The 21,056-nt window shown below is 43.9% G+C and overlaps 1 protein-coding gene across 1 annotated transcript in view; it reads left to right on the top strand.

Moving 5' to 3' along the window:
* PPFIA2 (PTPRF interacting protein alpha 2) overlaps positions 1-21,056 on the top strand; it is a 270,632-nt gene that overhangs the window by 172,140 nt on the left and 77,436 nt on the right. The window contains exons 2-4 of the mRNA XM_066634342.1: positions 3,028-3,129; positions 4,513-4,677; positions 7,952-8,026. Of these exons, the coding sequence (XP_066490439.1) occupies positions 3,028-3,129; positions 4,513-4,677; positions 7,952-8,026 (342 nt within the window). The remainder of the gene's footprint in view (positions 1-3,027; positions 3,130-4,512; positions 4,678-7,951; positions 8,027-21,056) is intronic.

The following is a 21,056-nucleotide window of genomic DNA, read 5'->3' on the forward strand; positions in this document are numbered from 1 at the left end:
AGACCAAGAAAGGCGGTATATAAATACCTGTAAAAAAACAAAAACAAAACAATAACCATGCTCTCATAAGCATTCATATACATTCTTCAACAATTAAAGGCATCATAAAGATAGTCCCACTGAACACAGTTGTAGCAAATGCTACTTTGCTTTTGGGGAAGCACCCAAGGCTTAGAGCCTTGTTGCTTGATGGAGAGTGCAAAGAGCAGAGGCACTCCGAGGGTTGAGGGAAGGAGCAAAGAATGAGACGGCAGGCAGGATTCAAATGTAGATGCAGGGAGGAAGCCAGAAGCTGGAAGAGATGCTTGCCTAGCCTCCACCAAGCTTTTTATTGACTCTCAAATAATACAGCACAATACTGAGAGCTACTGATAACACTAGCTACAACTAGCTGGCTCTAGCTGACCACAACGCATTCCTAGATCTAACCGCTTCTCTATCTCATCCTGTTTACAGCACTGGGCTTGGAACTCAGCATAGTTCCAAGGCTAGCAGAGTGTGCTCTGCGCAGAAGCAGATGTGTCTGCCTGTGTTGCCAAGTCTTGCTTAAAGCTTGAATGCCCAGTGCTTCTGCATATGCTAATTACTACATCAGTAATATTAACTTCCAAGTAAGCATGTATATGATCAGGCTGTATGTATAAGCATGTATATGATCAGGTTAATACTTATAAGGACATCACATGAAATGTGATGGTTTTAATGTAAATGGCATCTTCCCAACCTATGTGCAATGACTGAGCAGTATGTTTATTTCCTTAGACCAGCCATTTTCAACCACTGTGCCATGGTACACTGGTGTGCCGCGCGTGGTCCACAGGTGGGCCACAGGAATTTGGGGGAAAGTCATTTATTAGTACGGCCAATGGGAGATGTGAGCCCCTCACTGGCAGCATGGTGTGCCTTGTCAGTTGTCAGAAACCAGATGGTGCGCATTGACCATTTTAGTGCCTTGCCAGTGTGCAGTGCGATGAAAACAGTTGAAAATCGCTGCCTTAGACTCTTGTTCAGGAACGGAATTTAAGGAAAATATGTGTTATTTGCAGATAATATAGATGATGTGCTTTTCTAATAACAACAAACTGGTCATCAACTAAAAGCAGTTCAGCCAAAGCACTAATTTATTCCTTGATGAGATTACATTGGCTTAAATCCAGGTATTTCAGTTTAAATTGTAGTGCCATCCACATGATGAATAATTTGCCTCTGTGAAAACTACAAATCATTAAATCTGCTGTATAATAGTTTGATGGAACGCTAACCTTACAAAAACTCCAAGCACATTCTCATACAGAAAGCACGTTTGCCTGAGCTCCAACATTCCCTGTGAACTATATTGATCTGTTTCACATGATTCAATTAAGTTAAGTGAATTATATTCTGAATGTGTAATGTTTGGGGAGGGGGGCATGTATGCTACTATAAAATGATGCATTGCTTAACCACTTTACACAGTGACATTTATGTTTAAATTATGGCGAGAATTTCCGTGTGCTACCACATTTTTAGTTTGGATTTCATGCGGTTTCTTGCCTGGTTTCCCTGTTTTGGTCACAATGGCAGGGTGGCCACCCTTCTCCTTTTTCAGCCAGGCTTGGAACCATCCTTGGTGGAATCAGCATCCCAAAGATACCCAGGAAAAGCTTTTAAGATAGCAAAATATGTGTTGGCCTATGTAATGGGAGACACTACAGTAAAAATCTGGGAGGATGCAAAGGTTCTCCCACCAGTTCTGTCTTTCTCCTTGCTACTCAGCTCCCACCTCTAAAGTAGTCAGGGCAGAGCAAAAAGACTAGAGGCAACCAGTCACTGGGCCCTTCTAGTCAACTGAGACGATAAAAGGCTTTTCTGACTGGGCTGAGACTTTGGAAAAAAGGTTATGCACCGTCTCCAGCACACCAGTTCTCCCCAGAGAGTTGTCTGCACCCCACATTACCTCAGAAGTGGCAGCTTTGAAAACGTGCTTGCTGACGTAACATGCAGTTTAGCGCTAAAGTGCAGCATTCAAGGCAAGATGAAAAGGAGAGACGTTACAAATTCATTTTTTTGTTGTTTTGTCAAGATTCATGCTCACATTTTCAGACAGCCAGTACCAGACATGTTTCTATAACAGAATGAAATTTGGTGGGCTTTTGTATGAACCGTACATCTGTTCTGAAACTTGAGCAGATACTGTTTTGATTGGTGTCAATGTGCTACAGAAATTTCCGAATCCTGTAATGTGTTCAGAATCATGAATATTCAATTTAAAAGAGAGAGAAAGATGAAAGGCATTTTGTTTGAGCCTAGGAAAATATTTTAACTGAACACCATTGAAATTTTGTAGCCGAAGTGATGAAATGCAAGCTTCCATTCCAGTCTTTAGATAACTAAAGATGAGTTTTCTGTCACTGGCGTCCAGCTCTAGTGTATTTCACCAGTGGAGTAGCTAGAGAGGGTGCAAAGCACTAAGGGGGCAATCCTAACCCCTTATGTCAGTGCTTTCCAGCACTGACAAAAGGGCAATGTAGCTCTAAGGTAAGGGAACAAACATTCCCTTACTTTAAGGAGGGCTCCGTGAGTGACACCCAACTGCAGGATACAGCACATGCCCCATTGGCACTGCTATGCCGGTACTGGAAAGCACTGACATAAGAGGTTAGGATTGTGACCTCAGTGTTGCAGGGAGCCTCCAGGCAGGGGGTGCAAAACACAGGTGTACACCTCCATTTTGCTCCCCCCACCTGGAATGGCTCCAAAAGGGAGGTGGAGGGGTCCCTTGCATACTGTGGTGAGGGTCCCTGAAAAACTTATTGCTTTGCACCTACACCACTGTATTTCACTGGATAAGTTATGACTCTTTACTTGGGGTTTTCTTAAAGCTCTGTATCTGCCCCGAGCCACTATTTTGAGCTGAAGAAAGGCCTAATTGATGCTGCTAACAAAAGCCTCAATGAAAGAATGATTAGATTTTCTTCGGTTGAAGATTTAATCAAGATAATGAAATTTACTGAGTGTATTTTTTGCATATTTTCTCTGATCTTACAGGAATTTGCTGCACTTACGAAAGAACTAAATGCTTGCAGAGAACAGCTGCTGGAAAAAGAAGAGGAAATTTCAGAATTGAAAGCTGAAAGGAATAACACAAGAGTAAGTATCAAAGTATCCTGGTGCATCCCCCCCCTTTACTTGGTAGCACGTAAGCTGCCACCACTGCTCCTTCTCTCACTGCCTAGCTTTTGAAAAGGCAGAGGGGAATGGTCAGAATGGAGCATGTCTATTCTAGGCCACCAATCTACTCTCCTCCAAACATACATGAGCCCCACCCTTTCCCTTTAGAAAAGTCAGGGAACAGGAGCAGCAGTTCTAGCACACAGCTTGGTAAAGGCAGGAAGGAAGAGGGTGTGCTATAGGGATTGGATGGGAAAGAGTGGTGAGCTGGGGTGCTGTGTACCCTATGTGGATGAAGTGAAGAATGGCATTCGTCCAGCCTTCGTGCCTCCCCGATAAGGGCAGCTGGCACTGAGGGGTTGGGAGGGTGGGGGAAAGCATGTGGCCAGGAAGGGCGGACTGGTGAGTGAGCCAGTGAGTGAACTGGGCCCAGGAGGAGGATGGGACCAGCCTCTAGCACAGCCGTTTTCAACCACTGTGCTGTGGCACACTGGTGTGCCGCAAATGGTCTGCAGGTGTGCCGCGGGAGTTTGGGGGAGGGTCATTTATTAGTAGGACCATTGGGGGGGTGTGAGCCGCCCACCAAAAGCAAGATGTGCCTTGTCAATTGTCAAAAAACCGATGGTGTGCCTTGTCAATTTTAGTACCTTGTCGGTGTGCCTTGAGACAAAAAAAGATTGAAAATCACTGCTCTAGCATATAGGCTGGACCCCTGCTCCAAGCAGCCTGGCATTACACCAGGCTGCTCAGATCTGTGCCAGCAATTCCGCTGGCGCAGATCCAAGTAGCTCCATTGAGGTGTCTGGGGCATTACTCTGGGTAAGGCGACATAAGTCCCCTTAGAGTTGCACTCCTTTCACCTCCTCCTTTTACCTCCAGTTGGCCTACCTATACCAGCACAGGTTAGGATTGGGCTGTAATGATCTTAGAGCGCAATCCTATCCAATTTTCCAGCACCAATGCAGCCGAGCCAAAGAGCACAGCGCATTCTGTGGTGGTGGGACAGTCATGGATACCTCCTCAAGGCTACCATGGGGCGGCATTGCAGCTACATCAGCACTGGAAATTTGGATAGGATTGGACCCTTCGCTGGGAGATTAACAAAGGCGAATGCAAAGCTTTGCTGTCCTGAATCAAAATTGCGTGGGAGTTCAACAGATATCAGTGACATTTATGCCCTATTTCCTTTTATGTCCTCTGCAATGATGTTACAGCATACCGCCTAATAGAGTCCTCATAAGCCTTCAGATTCAGTGAAGGCTGCCAATGTCATTATCATTTTGGGATAAATGCTTTAGAATTATAGTGCCAGTGACCTTTAGGCCCAAGCCGGCTAATGTGCTTTTATGTTAAACCCAATAGCTGTTACTGGAACATTTGGAGTGCCTCGTCTCCAGACATGAAAGGTCGTTGAGAATGACGGTGGTGAAACGGCAAGCGCAGTCCCCCTCCGGAGTTTCTAGCGAAGTTGAGGTTCTGAAAGCACTGAAATCCTTGTTTGAACACCACAAGGCTTTAGATGAAAAGGTACAGTATGAAAAGAAGCTGATTCAGCTTTCCCTTTGCTCTGCTTTGCTGTTTTGATACATATGTAGGTAGTTCTTCTTGGCATACGTGCTCAGCAGGATGCCGTTGTCCATTCTTTCGACATGATTTCAGGCTCCCCAACCCTCAAGCACTAAACTTTTATTTCCCTGTCACATGAGCAGCTGCCACACGCAAGAGCTCTGTGCTTGCCATAACAAGCCTTCATGACAGAGACGAATGGATCCTTCAGTGAACTCATACTCAGTCTATCCAGGTCCACGACATAACTGCAGGTCAACTACATTCTCCGTTAGAAGGGTTGTCCTCTGGAAAAGCTTCCTTATTCCTATTATATTTGTACCACTTTAAATCCCTTTAATCCCTGGCCCCAAACTGATAAGCAAATCCTAAACTACATTTGCTCCTCCAGTTTGAACTAAGCACAGGGGTGGATTGGGCGGGGGGGCCATGGGTGCGTGGTCCCCCCAAACTGTTGTGCCAGCTGGAAGGGCATCTGCCAGGATGGGGAACAGCCAAAGTATGACTGGCAGCCCTGGTCTACCTAGCAGGTAGATCTGGGCTCCCTGAGCAGGAGCCAAGGTCTACCCTTCCAGCAAACCTCAGCCACAAAGGCCAAAGTTCATCCAGGAGCCCAGAACTACCTGCCTGGTTGATCTGGGCTCTGGAGTTAAGGTAGTGCTCAAGACCCCCCCCCCCAAAAATAAAACACAACACTAGATCCTCCCCTGACTAAGCACCAGTAGTTCTTCTGCACCCTGTGGCAGGGCTACTAGTTATCCCTCCCCCCCGTCCCCATGGTGCTTGGACCCAGGAGATGCTGAGTACAGTAGCAGTGGTGATCTCCTCCAGCTTTCTCTTCTGCCACTCAATAGCTTTCTCCCAAAAGCCTCAGGTTTATCACAGGGGCTTGGGAGATGCACATTGGCTAGTGGGAAGCTGAACGTATTTAAACAATTTATACATACAATTGCTAGAATATTCTGTGTTTCCTTATTTCTATATGTGACTCATATAAAGAGATAAAAAAAATATAGAGTCACCACCCAACTCTGTATTGTCTTATATGTGCAACTTGGGTGGCATCTCTATGGCCAGATGTCCATTCCCAACAAAGCGCACCTGCAGCATCAGTCATGCTAAACATTCTTGTCATGGTCCAGGGGTGCACATGCAGAGCTCTTGCAGAAAGGTTGCAATCCAACATGTCTGCTGTTTGGTAGAAAAAAAGGGATAGAGAGACCAAATCCATCACCTTCACCACCCATTCCTCCTTCTGAGCACTTGATCAGCAGAATTCCAGCCTTTTCAAAACAGCTGTGTGGGCGTTTGTCAAGCCTGGTGGTGTACGGCCATCTGAACTATGAAAATTTCAAAGATTCAACTTCGCAACGTCAATTGGAAAGGAGCTATATTGTTTCTTAAAAGAAAGCTCATGGAGGTATTAATTGCAATTGAAAAGAGTAGACTCCTGAATTGTTTTGAGAAATGTACGATAAGTGCTTATTGTACCTGAATCATTGTCTCTAACATTTTGTCACGCAAGTTCCAGGTGATGCGAAAATCACCCTACTGTACTTTTATTTGAAATGAAGCTTAACATTTTGGCTGTGCTTAGTAAGAGGTGAGTAATAGCTTGTTGAGATGAATGCTACGAAAATACTTTCAAACAATTTTTGAAAAATCCCTGCTGGTTCTTAAGCTTCTGCTTGCCGCTAATCTAAGCAAGCTCTCAGTTTCATTCAGGACTTCCATAATGCAACTTGACTATAGCTTTTGGAGAGTCACAGAGCCCAAGCCTATGCATGTCTACTCAGAAGTTAGCCCTGTTATAGTCCATGGGGCTTCCTCCCAGTTCTATAAGATTGCAGCCACAGTCTAACAGTGAAGTCCTATTCATATCTACTCAAAAGTAAGTTCCCTTATGTTCAGTGGGGCTTAGTCTCAGGAAAGTGCATATTATATTACAGCCTAATTTCACTTTGCCATATTCAAAACAGCTAAAAAGTAAATCTGTAGTGTAGCGGTATTGCTTATTTTCTCATATTGGATTAACAAATGAGAAGCAAACTTAAAGCAAGGAAATTATCAGAAATTTGCCCCATATAATGCGTGTTGCGGTGGTGTCACGAAGGTTTGCATCACCCTATGAGGGAGGCCAGTGTCACCCCCATGATGGGCCTCCTCCCGTGCAGCTTGCCAACATTTGTCCTCTACCGTATCACTTCAAATGGTCCACTATTCAAAGTACCACCGGAAGTAAGTGGTGATGACACCATCTCCAGCTGGTTTGGGAGGCCAGATGTGATATGGCAAACACCAGTAAGAGACTCAGGATGGACGAGAGGGCTTTCTTGGGCAAGGAAAAGCATGCTTTGGAGCTCTGTCCACTGAGCCAAGCCTCCTACGGCTATTTGTTCTGTCATGTTCCTGGTCTGGCTGCTGGGTGGTAGGTGTCCAGGGGTCCTGCGAGTACCACCAGACACCACCTCAAGTACCACTGGTGGCACCTTACCACTGCTTGAGAAACACTGCACTATACAAATGCTTATCCTTTATATTATTAATCTTATTAGGGATGTGGAATTATGGCAGAGACACACAGATGTGTGGTCAAGTTGACCATAAGCCATTGTGGGCAGGAGGTCTGGTCTAGAGGGTAGAGCATCCATTTGCCTGAAGATAACATCTGAAGGTCACCAGTTCGAGGCCACCGGCACCGTGCAATCTTGAAGCAGCTGACAAGCTGAGCCAAGTTATTCCATCTGCTCTGAGTGTGGGAGGATGGAGGCCAGAATGTGAAACCAGATCAGAGTGAAACATCTAGACTGTTGTGGTCCTTGAAAGACAGAACCTTCTTTCAATTGTAAAAATCCCTATGGGGATTTAATCAGCCTGCCTATGTAAACCTCCTTGAGTCTGAGGAGAAATCTGACGACCAAGAAAGGCGGTATATAAATACCTGAATTATTATTATTGTTGTTGTTCTTTGATATGACATAGGAGTTTTAGTCCTTTGCTTGCTTGGAGTTCTTTGAGCCTTAAGTATATTCCACCGTTTCGCTTAAAAGATAGTTGTATAGAAAAGATTTCTGGGTCCAGCGTACTTAACAAGAGGACTTTGATTCTGTTCTAGGGACTTCAAACATTGCTTAGTAAGAATGTGACTTGATTAGTGACATTTTTCTTTGTTTTTATTCCCTGCAAAAGTATTATTAATTATAAATCCTCTTACTCCATAATATTTGTTTTCTAGGTTAGAGAACGACTGAGGGTTTCTTTAGAACGGGTCTCGGCACTTGAAGAAGAACTTGCAGCTGCCAATCAGGAGGTAACAAACAGACCTTCTAATTTTTCTTAGAAGAATCATTTTTTAACAACTATCCTTGGCATTCCGTCTTGCAACAAATGTAAAGTGTGTGTGTTAAGTTCACGTGACACTGAAGAAGACCATGTGGCTTAAAATTAGTTAACATTTGGGATATTATTCCTACATACGGAATAGATTTTATTCTAATCTATAATTTTAGGAACTCCTTATCCCTATTTCTATAGGAGTGGTTGTTTTGCTTCTTTTTTTCCCCTTAAGTCATTAGCGGTTCTGTGCCATCAGAATGGCAGGGAGTTGTAATAAACGTGAAGAAGAAAAGCAACAGTGACAGTGGTGTTATATTTGAAGAACCAAGTGTTGCAATACACTCATTGCAGTACCGCCCTGACACGGTGGAGAAGGAAGCTCACCTGCCAATACTCTTATTACACAGATAACATCTAGGCCGACGATTTTCAGCATTTTTCTTCTTACAGAACACTGACCTCTGTGGTCTTCTCCATGGTCTTTGCCTCTTGTGATGTCACTTCTGGCATGTCACTTCAGCTTCTAGGGAAGCTCTGTGGTCTCCTCTATGGTCTTCACCTCTTGTGATGTCACTTCTGGCATGCAGGAGACAAGTCCAGGTTCCGCGGCTCTCTTTCTAGGGCAGCTGTGTGGGAGAACCCCACAAATAGGGCCTCCAGGCAATTGTAGAGAATACTTCAGGTCACTTCAGGTCACTTCAGATTTTTTTTATCTGCATGGTGGAAGGAAGAGGCTAGCTGGTTCCTCAGCCATGTGAGCAATGATGTCCCGGCCAAGGCGTGAACAATGGCATGGCATTGCTTCATTGCTGCTATTTGGGAAACTGTCCTTGATTACAGCGTTTTCATTCCTGTTCACATGCTTGTTTTTTGTTATCCTGTTTCTGCCCATTCCCACAAGCATATATATTATGACCTGAGGATCTTGCTGCCATTGTTCCAGCGGAGCTGCTCATTTATTAACCAAAGGAGAAATTCAGCTATACAGGCACAACAGAAAATAATGAAACAGGAGTGAGGAAAAGCCACTGAAATTACTGCTTGCCAGCTTTACTATTTTTATCTTCCCCACTCCTGCAGTTACCAGTGATTTGAAATATTTGTTAAAACGGCGCCCTGCTGTGTATCCAATGTTTCGAAGTCTAGTTTTGCAAAGCTTCTTGATCTACCTTTTTGTGTATAGTTGAAGATTTTCTCTTCATGAAACCTTGATCCCCTCCATAACTGCCTCAGTGTAGTTCTTGGGATGAGATTTTCATTTCATCTTCCTGGATCATAATTGCAGATTACATGGCGACAGCTTTTTCCATCCCACTTTTGTTATCAAAAGTATTGCCAACCCAGCTAACAGGGAACACACATTTCATTGGTGCATTCTGCAGTGTGTGTGTGTGTGTGTGTGTGTGTGTGTGTGTGTGTGTGTTCATTTTGTAATGAAGACCTGAACACCAGAGATCCCAAATCTTAAAGGGCAAGAGTTATGAGCACTTAGTAGAACACTGCAGTAGAAGAAAAGCATGATAATGGATCCCCTTACTCCAATTTGAAATTAAATTTGAAATTAATCCAAAACATCTGAAACTGGACTACTGCTAGTGTTGGCAACCTTCAGTCTCGAAAGACTCTGGCATCGCGCTCTGAAAGGTGGTTCTGGAACAGCGTCTAATGTGGCTGAAAAGGCCGAGTCGGGAGTGACAGTCCCTTCCACACTGGGAGCAAGTGCAGTCTGTCCCTGGTCTGTCTCCCTGGCTATGGGCCTTCCTTCTTTGCCTCAGACTGTTGGCCAAGTGTCTCTTCAAACTGGGAAAGGCCATGCTGCACAGCCTGCCTCCAAGCGGGCCGCTCAGAGGCCAGGGTTTCCCACCTGTTGAGGTCCACTCCTAAGGCCTTCAGATCCCTCTTGCAGACATCCTTGTATTGCAGCTGTGGTCTACCTGTAGGGCGCTCTCCTTGCACAAGTCCTCCATAGAGGAGATCCTTTGGAATCCGGCCATCATCCATTCTCACGACATGGCAAGCCAACGCAGGCGTCTCTGTTTCAGCAGTGCATACATGCTAGGGATTCCAGCACGTTCCAGGACTGTGTTGTTTGGAACTTTGTCCTGCCAGGTGATGCCGAAGATGCATCGGAGGCAGCGCATGTGGAAAGTGTTCAGTTTCCTCTCCTGTTGTGAGGGAAGAGTCCATGACTCGCTGCAGTACAGAAGTGTACTCAGGACGCAAGCTCTGTAGACCTGGATCTTGGTATGTTCCATCAGCTTCTTTTTGGACCAGACTCTATTTGTGAGTCTGGAAAACGTGGTAGCTGCTTTACCGATGTGCTTGTTTAGCTCGGTATCGAGAGAAAGAGTGTCGGAGATCGTTGAGCCAAGGTACACAAAGTCATGGACAACCTCCAGTTCATGTGCAGAGATTGTAATGCAGGGAGGTGAGTCCACATCCTGAACCATAACCTGTGTTTTCTTCAGGCTGATTGTCAGTCCAAAATCTTGGCAGGCCTTGCTAAAACAATCCATGAGCTGCTGGAGATCTTTGGCAGAGTGGGTAGTGACAGCTGCGTCGTCGGCAAAGAGGAAGTCACGCAGACATTTCAGCTGGACTTTGGACTTTGCTCTCAGTCTGGAGAGGTTGAAGAGCTTTCCGTCTGATCTGGTCCGGAGATAGATGCCTTCTGTTGCAGTTCCAAAGGCCTGCTTCAGCAGGAAAGCAAAGAAAATTCCAAACAAGGTTGGCGCAAGAACACAGCCCTGCTTCACTCCGCTTCGGATGTCAAAGGACTCCTTTTGGACGCCTGCTAGATGTCCAAAAATTAATTCATTCTTCCCCAGAAAATTAGAAATAATTTTTAGACTCTTGATCTTGATCTAACTTGATTCCTGATGTTTGAAATTGCTCTATTTTCGGCAAAAACTGGAAGTGCACTTCGATCCTCAAATGGAGCAATTTCAAACACTGGGGAGGTCCGCAGTGGGGGCTGTGGGCCCCCCAGAGCCTCCCTTAGGCCAGCACAACCCCCAGGTAAGGAGGAAATCCCTCAGTTCCCATGGCGCTGTAATTACTGCAGCACCATCAGGGATACCCATTACTGGGCCACTCCCCTTAAAAAGGAATGGCCCAGTTTTGGTTCCCAATGTTGAGTTGCAACCCACCACTGTGGGAACCACTGCTGTAGTAGATGACCAGTCTCTTGCTGCTAATCCTGTCTAACTTTTTAACTATGTCTCCAATTGTCAGGTACTTATGCGTGTGCCTCATAAGGTGTATAGCCATTTCAACATTTACATTTGCACATTATGTGCCTTGCTGAGTCAGACTCGCCAGAACCACCATCCAGAGCGCGATACCAAAGTCTTTCGAGACTGAAGGTTGCCAACAACAACGAGTCAGACTCTTGCATGATGACTCAAAGTTAATTTGAAATACACCTGAAACTACCTTCAGGCCCCTAAACCACCTGCTGGCTGCCGTGTTCTGTTCTGAAATCCACCCACCTAAAGAGTTTTGAAAAGCCTCCACACTAAACCTTTTGCAGAATCTCAAGGGACAAGATAGATAGCTTGCAGATGTTTATGATCTTGTGTATGTGCCGTATTTCTACTTGTCTGAATTGTAGCTAATACAGTTCCTCATTGTCTTCTGGAAATCCAGTTTACTTGGGTTGTTTAATGCGCTGGTCTTCTGGAGAGAAAAATCACTGATGTCTCCCATCTTTTTCCCCATTTTCCCTAATTGTGGACTCTTCTAAGCCCCCTCCCCCCCCCCCCGCTTTTATGCCTCAGTATCCTAAAAGCTGCTGAGACACCTTGTTGCAGTAACTCTTGTCCTTGAATAGATTAGGATAGGCTAGAGCAGGGGTGTCCAAAGTTTTTGGCAGGAGGGCCACATCATCTCTCTAACACTGTGTCAGGGGCCGGGGGGGGGAATTAATTTACATTTAAAATTTGAATAAATTTACATAAGTTTGCATAAAAGAATATATTAAAGATGAACTTATATGAATGAATGAAGGTCTTGCAATAGCTCAAGGCCTATAAAAGGCCTTGCACAAAGCAAGGCCAGCCTTTCCTTCACTGCCACTGCTGCATCACAGATGTGAAAGAGCAAGCAGTGGAGGGAGCTCTCATCCCACAGCTCACATGAGAGGTCAAACAGTCGCCCTCACACTGAGAAAAGTTGCGTTGGACCAGTGCGGGCTTCAACAAATCTCCAGAGGGCCAGAGGCTCATTGGAGACTAGGGACTACCTGAGGGCCGCATTGAGAGGCCTCGAGGGCCGCAAGTGGCCCCTGGGCCGGGGTTTGGGCACCCCTGGGCTAGAGGAAAAGTGCAGCACCTTCTTCATGCTCGTGAGAGATAGCAAGACTGTGCTAGAAGCTCCAGCCTCCCCCTAGTGCTCAAGCCTGGAAGACCCAACTCCCAAGGCTGTCATGAGTGATTTCAGCTGGCCAGAAGGACCCGTTTTACCAGAGTGGGCTTCAGCCGTGGCCCCAAGGAACTGATGTCTGCAGAGCAGCTCAGATATCCTTTCAAGTTGAAATGCCTACAGCTGGTTTCACCTCCGCCTGCTCTTTCCCAGCCTCTGTAGATGCCAAAATGTTCCCACTTTCCATGAAGTAGATGCTGCCAAGACTTTCATGGTTAATTTTGAGCAGGCCTTTGTAAATTATGGCATCTCTGATTGGAACATTTGAGGTCTCAGTATGAGCAATTGCAGAAGTTGCTGCAGGTAGCCTTAGGGGACAGGAGCAATTATCTATTCTTTAAGGTGTGGTCAGGGCCTTATTGGGACTAACCCCAGAAATCTACACTCACAGAGCTGCTATAACATCCATCCATAGCAGCTTTTGTGCATGTCTGCCAGCTCCGAGTGTAACCCTAATGCTCTCCCAAAAGCAGAGGTGCGTTTAAATTTCAAGGGCTACACAGGAAAGTGCCTGGCTGCCAATACCCCTTATTCTGGGAAATATTTGGAAGCCTAGTGCAGAGACTCAAGTGAAAGAAGCCTACCTCGGCCAGTTGCCACCAGAGCTACGTTCATCAAAGATGGGGGGACTTCACCTGCCCCTTCTCCCATTACTAAAGGAACCTGCATAGTTGAAGACGCTGGTTAGAATGGGAGACAACCTGGGAGATAAGCTGCTCTGAGCTCTTCAAAGAAGTGCTTGGGTATCTGTAGAGCAAATAAGTGAGAGCTGCTCCTATCTTGGAAAAGTCTTCACATCTAATTTATTGTGGGGTTTAAAAAAAATTAACATGGATAATATATAGATTTTAGAGAAGAAGTTGGAAGAACCCAGTTCAGTTGTGTTTTGTTAATGCAAATGTAGTCACACTAGCTCAGTTACTGGAATGCATCATCATCATCATCATCATCATCATCACATGTTTACTATTATTAGCATTTTTCAGATCAATGCACCAAATTACACGTGGGTGCATGTGAAATGGGGAAAACCACAGTGGGGAATAGGGTAGCGTGAGCATTTTGCCCCTGATATGCTTTTGACTCTGATTACTTGCTCCCAAGTGCTTACCCCCCCAAGTGAACGCTTCCAGGAGGAAGGAAGCTTGCATTGCCAGCCAATTGAAGCTCCCCCTGATTTAAATAGTGCAGTGGGGCACTGGATTTGGTTGAAGCAACTGTGGGGGCAAAGTGCTAAAACTCACTTAACATTACTCTTCTGTTTCACGACCGCCACATGTATACAATGCTTGTGGTGACTGTAATGTTGATCGTAGTTATTTTTTCACCCACTTCCACCAGGGTTTTGACACTGGTTTCAAACCTTGGGTCAAAATTACACTTCTCAGGTGCAGCTGGCAGTTGTGGACAATGATTGCTTCACACACATCGCTAGGAAAAATCTTTGCTAAATCTTTATCTTTTGTTTTGAAAGGCATGAACTAAAAAAATATGAACACTTTTCTGGGGGGAAAAATGTGTTTCATAAATCTTCCTTCTATGTGAAATGATGATGAAAAGGCATTGTGATGGCTGAAAGGAACATTCCAAATAGTTTTTATTATACCGAAAGGAGTTTTCTTCTTTTGCCTTCTGTTCCTTCAAAGTGCAGTTCACACTAGTGATAATGTATGACCCATCATTACTGCAGGGTAGTATTGTCAGCCTATGGCTGAAAGTATTTTGATTCCCTTTTCAGAACTCAGATACCGTGTTTGTGCTGTTAAAGAAATAATGGGTTGAAAACATCAAAACCTGTAGCTGACAATGAGGAATTTAAACCCTTTCAGCAATAAGCCATCTCTTCCATTTCAGCTTCAGTATTTCTCTCTCTCTCTCTCTCTCTCTCTCTCTCTCTCTCTCTCTCTCTCTCTGTGTGTGTGTGTGTGTGTGTGAAGTCAGAATCCTGAAAAAACAAGCATCTCCTTGCATTAGCTTTCTGTCGCACTAAAGTAGCATATATTACATTGCAAGTTCTCATTAACACTGCATTAATTTGCATTACAATGACTAAAGTAGTAGGGGAGGCAGTTTGGAAAAACTTGGAATGGGTAAAAAGTCACAAATACATGAGTAAATGTAGTTATCTGACTCTGGGCGCAATCCTAACCCCTTATGTTAGTACTTTCCAGCACTGGCATAGCAGTGCCAGTGGGACATGTGCTGCATCCTGCAGTTGGGTGTCACTCAAGGAGGCCTCCTCAAAGTAAGGGAATGTTTGTTCCCTTACCTCAGAGCTGCATTGCTCTTATGTCAGTGCGGGAAAGCACAGATATAAGGGGTTAGGATTGCACCCTCTGACGTGTTCTAGCACCTCCTAGGAATGTCAGCCCTGCACAAGCCTGTGTGTGTTTGGGTTTAGCTCTGTCTGAGAATACACATGACCTCTGAACATGTCGTCTATTTCTAACAAATGTGGCATGTAGCAATTTGGGCACTGTATTAGTCTAGCACAGGGGTGTCCAAAGTTTTTGGCAGGAGGGCCACATCATCTCTCTGACACTGTGTCGGGGGCCGGGGGAAAAAGAATTTATATTTAAAATTTGAATAAATTTACATAAGTTTACATAAATGAATATATTAAAGATGAACTTATATGAATGAATGAAGGTCTTGCAATAGCTCAGGGCCTATAAAAGGCCTTGCACAAAGCAAGGCTAGCCTTTCCTTTGCTGCTGCTACTGCATCACAGACGTGAAACAACAGGCAATAAAGGGAGCCCTCATCCCACAGCCCACGCGATAGGTCAAACAGTCTCCCTCAAGCTGAGAGCAGTTGCGTCGGGCCAGTGTGGGCTCCAACAAATCTCTGGAGGGCCAGAGGCTCATTGGAGACTGGGGGCTCCCTGAGGGACACATTGAGAGGCCTTGAGGGCCACAAGTGGCCCCAGGGCCGGGGTTTGGGCACCCCTGGTCTAGCATCATGACCACAAGCCATCATTTTGTGCATTGCCTCCAAATGAGAGTGCAAAAGCCATATTCTTCCTGTTGCCACCCAAAACAACAGCATTATGCAGACCCAGAGGAAGCCTTGGGGTTGCCTGAAGTGGCTCTGCGACCATCTGGCTGCGTGGCAAAGCGGTTTGGTAGGCAGGGAGAGGCAGAGCACAGCAATCCCACCTCCTTACCTGCCAGCTCCAATGTAACCTCCTTTTTAGAATAAATATAAGAAGAGCCCTGCTGGATCTGGCAAGAGGCCCATCTAGACCAGCTTCCTGTATTTCACAGTGGACCACCAGATGCCTCAAAGAGCACACAAGACAACGATATGCAGATTGGACCTCAGTGTCTGCAGAGGATCCGCTCCTGATTCCGAACTCGTGGATACTGAGGTCTGTGGGTGGCCCATAAAGGACCCCTGAATGCAACTGGATGTGTCTTCCAGTCACATCCAGAGGTGTTCTAAGGCATGGTGAGGTTGCATGGAACCTCCCTGCACCTCAGAAGGCAGTTTCTCAGCAAACCAATTCCACGATGCATTCTCAGGCAGTGCAAGGCCAAGGGGAGGTGGGGGGGCTCTGCATGACCTGGAAATGTTATAAACATTTTTAAAAGGACCGTGTGTTATTTTTTTTGGGGGGGGGCGACTTAATGTGGGTGTCCATGGCCATCCGCGTTGAGTCAAATCTGTGGATCCAAGATCCGCAGATGAAAAGGGCGAACATGTATTGTAAAGTATGGGTGTCCTTTATCATATTTGTTTTAGCCCCATCATTATTAACAAAGTTGCTTTGGCAAGTATGTGGGGAAATATCATACTTTTCATTTCAATATCTACGTGCCACATTCTCTCCTGTTCACACAACGCCCAAAATGACTTAACAGAAAGACTATGGGCACAATCCTAACTAGGTCTACTCAGAAGTAAGTCCTGTTTTGTTCAGTGGGGCTTACTCTCAAGAAAGTGTGGTTATGTTTGCAGCCTAAAAGGATACAACTCACAATAAATTCAGAACAGTTCTACAATGCAACAGTAGCAAAGTGCCCATCTAAAAATTATGTAATTTATTTTTTAGAGGAAGTTTGCAGTTGTTCAGCAAAACAAGGAAAAAAAACAAGTGAGAGAATAGAATACACCTCACCTTGGGCACCATTAAATGTGATTGTGCTGAAAACAGAAATTGAGTACAACTGTCTGCATTCTCTCTAGGAGTTCACAAAATGCAGCTTTCTAATACACTACGGTACAATTGCAGAAGGTCTGGTCTAGAGGGTAGAGCCTCCGTCTGCCTGAAGATAACATCCACAAGGTCGCCAGTTCGAGGCCACCGGCACCATGCGACCTTGGAGCAGCTGACAAGCTGAAGCCGAGCAATTCCATCTGCTCTGAACGGGGGAGGATGGAGGCCAGAATGTGAAGCCAGATTGGAATGAAACACCTTGAATGTAGTCGTTCTTGAAAGAAAGAACCTTCTTTGAAATTGTAAAAATCCCTATTTAATAGGGATTTAATAAAGCCTGCCTATGTAAGCCGCCTTGAATAAAGTCTTGAATAAAGACCAAGAAAAGCAGTATATAAATACCTGTTATAATTATTATTAATTGCAGGATTTATAGGAAGTTGATAAAAACAACTGCTTTAAGTGATCGAATGGCAGAGTTTCCAAGTGGTGTAATTAGTTTTCTTTCCTATTAGTACCGCTCCTGCTTCTATATATCTTTTCCTATTTGTAGTCCTATATAAGAACTAAATTATATATCGTTAGATTACTCAGAAGATGCAAATGGTTGGCAACCTTCAGTCTCAAAAGACTATGGTATAAGCCTAGAGCACCCAGTACTCCCAGGCAGTCTCCCATCCAAGTACTAACCAGGCTTGACCCTGCTTAGCTTTCAAGATCAGACAAGATCAGGCATGTGCAGGGTAACAGTTGCTGCTCAGAAGATGCATATCATCTTCAGGAAGGGGCAAAGGAAAGGAAAAACATAGAGATCTGTAGTATCTGGGGACCACAATACTGGGGTGAAGTACAAGTAGGTCCCACACTTGCCTTTCCAGAGGCAAGAGAATGTAGGAGTCATTTTGACAAGAGGAGTGTGTAACAGTCCTCTCATAAAATGAGTTTTGCTGATGACTGGTGTGCAGTCTGCTGAGTGCCATCTTGACTATACCACCTGTGCACCAAATTGCTATGCTGAGGGCAAGCATAGAGGTGGGTTTATTTAATGCATCATTACAATGGAACTCCATCACCTGGAAATTTTTCAAAGGCCAAGCCTAGATAGCTTTGTTTTTGCTGATGTTGTTATGGTATATGTTATCAGACTCAATAAGCCCCTTATCAGGCTTTCAATCCCAGGAAGGGGGATAGGATTCAACAGAGGAGGCCTCCACCAGTCCCACCCCTCGTTCCATTCCCCCTCCACCCACCCCTACCCAGAAATGCCTCTGCACCACTCAGCACTTACCTGAGCTCCAGTGGCAGCATTAATAGGGCAGTACAAGCCTCCCCGCCAGCGCTGTTTACTCACTGGGTGGCACAATTGTGCCTTATGGCATGTTTGGGACAGCCAGCATGAGCATTGCTGTCACAGCACTGGTGCTTGGGCACTATTGGATCGGGCTACATGGTAATTCAGTAGAAATTTTGAAGGTGAGATCTGAATCAAGAATGTGCAACTACCGTGGAAGCTCCTAGACTTTGTAGCCCCCCGACATAGACTTTCTCCAGAATTGGTTGGACAACAGCATTACTGGATTTTTGTCATTTGTGCATGATTCATTCAGAAGCAGGAAAAATGTCTATGTTTACATAAATAAATGGTCCAAAGACCAAGGGAGGATCCTTATTGTCTCAGCACTCTCTGGGTTGTTTTTTTTTTTTTGTTTGTTTTTTAACAGTATATAGAATAGAGCAGTGGCTCTCAAACTTTTAGCAGTGGGACACACTTTTTAGAATGAGAAACTGTCAGGACCCACCAAACGTGATGTCATGATAGGAAGTGACATCATGAAGCAGGAAAATTTTAACAATCCTGGGCTGCAATCGTACCCACACTTACCCAGGAGTACCATTGACTATCATCATTAAAAGCATATATGTAGTAGACTGTTAAAAGTACAGAGCTGTAACATTCCAGATGCAGTCACAGGCCATGTTAGCATCAAGTCTAATATATTCAAAATAAAATGTTGAAATGAATGGGGACCCACTTGAAATTGGCTTGTGACCCTCCTAGTGGGTCCTGACCCACAGTGAGAAACATCGGAATAGAACATATATGGATGAATAATAAGGCTTTCTCAATCATTTTGAATTATTTAAATGTAGGAGGGAAGGGTGACTTGGCAAGTTTATTTAGCTTGTGCATCTGTGTATAAAGAATCTGTTGCTAATGCAGGTTAAACAGAAAGCCTGATTCACAGCATTGTTAATTGCAATTAAATAGTTTCCCACCAGGATTCTGACGGGATGTTGGATATCTGTATACAAATATTGAAGATAATGTAGCATATTAGGGAAACCAACTGAGTGGCTGAAGGTAGAGATGATTTGTTATTGGGGGAATGAAGTAATTGACAACATCTGCTAATCTGGTGTGGTGCATAAGTGCTTAGGACTTTTGATTAACAACATCAAAAATCAAGCTGACATTTTTGTGTTCCAAGTAAAAGATTAATATAATTAGTGCAAAAATGTCAGGTGTTTACAAATCAAGTCTAAGGGTGTTTTAAAATGTTATAAATATCTGACAAAGCTCCTCTGAGAATAGACCTTGACCTCTTTACATTCAGTCTATACTGTTAATTAAATTAAATCCTTTTAGTACATACTAAGCAACTGATTTAATTGGAAGCAAATTTCAATCAAGATAATTAGACTGACATAATTTAATACTTTACTGACAGATGGTTTTAAATATAATTTCAATGAAAGGAACATTAAGAAAAAGCCACTAGGAAAAAAAATGATGTAACTATTTTTCTAATTGCGGCAGCTTTAGATTTACCCTAGATAAAAGGCCAAATATAATTGTTACCATGTATGCTTTTAGTAATCAGAGAGCAAGCACATTTAATATGCACTCTAGATGTATTTACTTTGCCTAAGTAGAATTTGTTTTACTTCCGTTCCATAAAGTAAATGTGTGAATGCAGATACTGAATGATTTATCAAACTAAAGAAAAAAAATAGGAAGATGTTAAATACATTCTGTTTAAAAGAGACTCTTGTGTGAAGAGATTGTGGAAAGGAGACTTGCATTCTGATTCTTAGGATTGACTTCATGATGTTATATTGGAATGTGTCTGCTAGAATTCTGATACATAACTGTGGGTCCAATCCTATCCTACTTTCCAGCACTGTTGCAACCATGCCAATGGGGTGTGCTACATACTGTGGTGAGGGAGCAGTCACGGAGACCTTCTCAAGGAGAGTGAATGTTTGTCCCCTTACATCAGGGCTGAATTGCAGCTATATCAGAGCTGGAAAGTTGGATAGGATTGGGCCCAGAGTAGAATAGTTTGTATCTTGGATGAATTTGTCCCCTTATCCATGTGATACATTTGATATCAAAACACATTTGATACTAAATTCTTTTTAGCGTGAAGTAACCAGAAGTGGCTAGGGTTCTACTGCGATATTCTCCGTAGTAAATGGAACTTCCAAGGACAACTGTTTAACAGTCATTAAAGAAATAGAACACTAGTAGTGTTATCGTTATTGATGATCACTATGATGATGATATACTCCAGTATTTCTGTACCGCCTTTCTCACTGACTCTCTCAATGAGTGAGAGTCTTGTGGACCCACATAAGCAGGCTATCGCCAAACTCCAATATTATTATTATTATTATTTTACAAATGGACTTTTTTCAATCAATTTTTGTGAGCAATTCCTATAACTTTTCATTTCCAGATGTCTTCCCTCACAACCTGGACATCATTCTTCCTGCTGACACATGACACTTTTTGCTGACACATGACACATCTAAACTTCCACCAGGAACAGCCACAGATCAGCCAGGTGTTATTCATTCTGACCTCCACACTCCTCCGCATATTGCACTGACTCCTTTTCCCTCTCATGGCCCAGGGATCAGTAGTGGCAATGACAGTGACTCCTCACGGCTCCATTCTCTCACTTCAACTTATCAGCTGTGTTGGTCTCTCTTCCAAAGATTCTTCAGGGTTGTTCCCACGTAGCTTCTTCCAGCAGGCAACAGCTTTAACCTCCAGACCAGTTGCTTATTAGTTTTGCCATAGTTAATTCTGTATATGTGTCTTGAGTCTTCATTCCAGAGTGGAGAAAATTTGGAGAAAATCCAAATTGCTGAAGAAAATCCAAATTGGGATGTTGAACTAAACCTGTGTTTCCCTATTTTGTGTTTTATTTTGGATTCTGTAGTAGATGAAACTCCACTTAACAATGTTGGTCATAAACCATAAGACTGATATTGTGCTCACTTCTCTTAAAGGAACCACATCAGATTGTTTTTTACATATGCATAGCTGATAAGAACTGGGGAAAAAAGGTTTAAAATATGGAATGATACCTTGAAATTTCATGTAGTTGATAAGAATTGAAAAAGGTTTAAAATG

Source organism: Tiliqua scincoides, chromosome 7, assembly GCF_035046505.1.
Source record: "Tiliqua scincoides isolate rTilSci1 chromosome 7, rTilSci1.hap2, whole genome shotgun sequence".
Lineage (NCBI taxonomy): Eukaryota > Metazoa > Chordata > Lepidosauria > Squamata > Scincidae > Tiliqua > Tiliqua scincoides.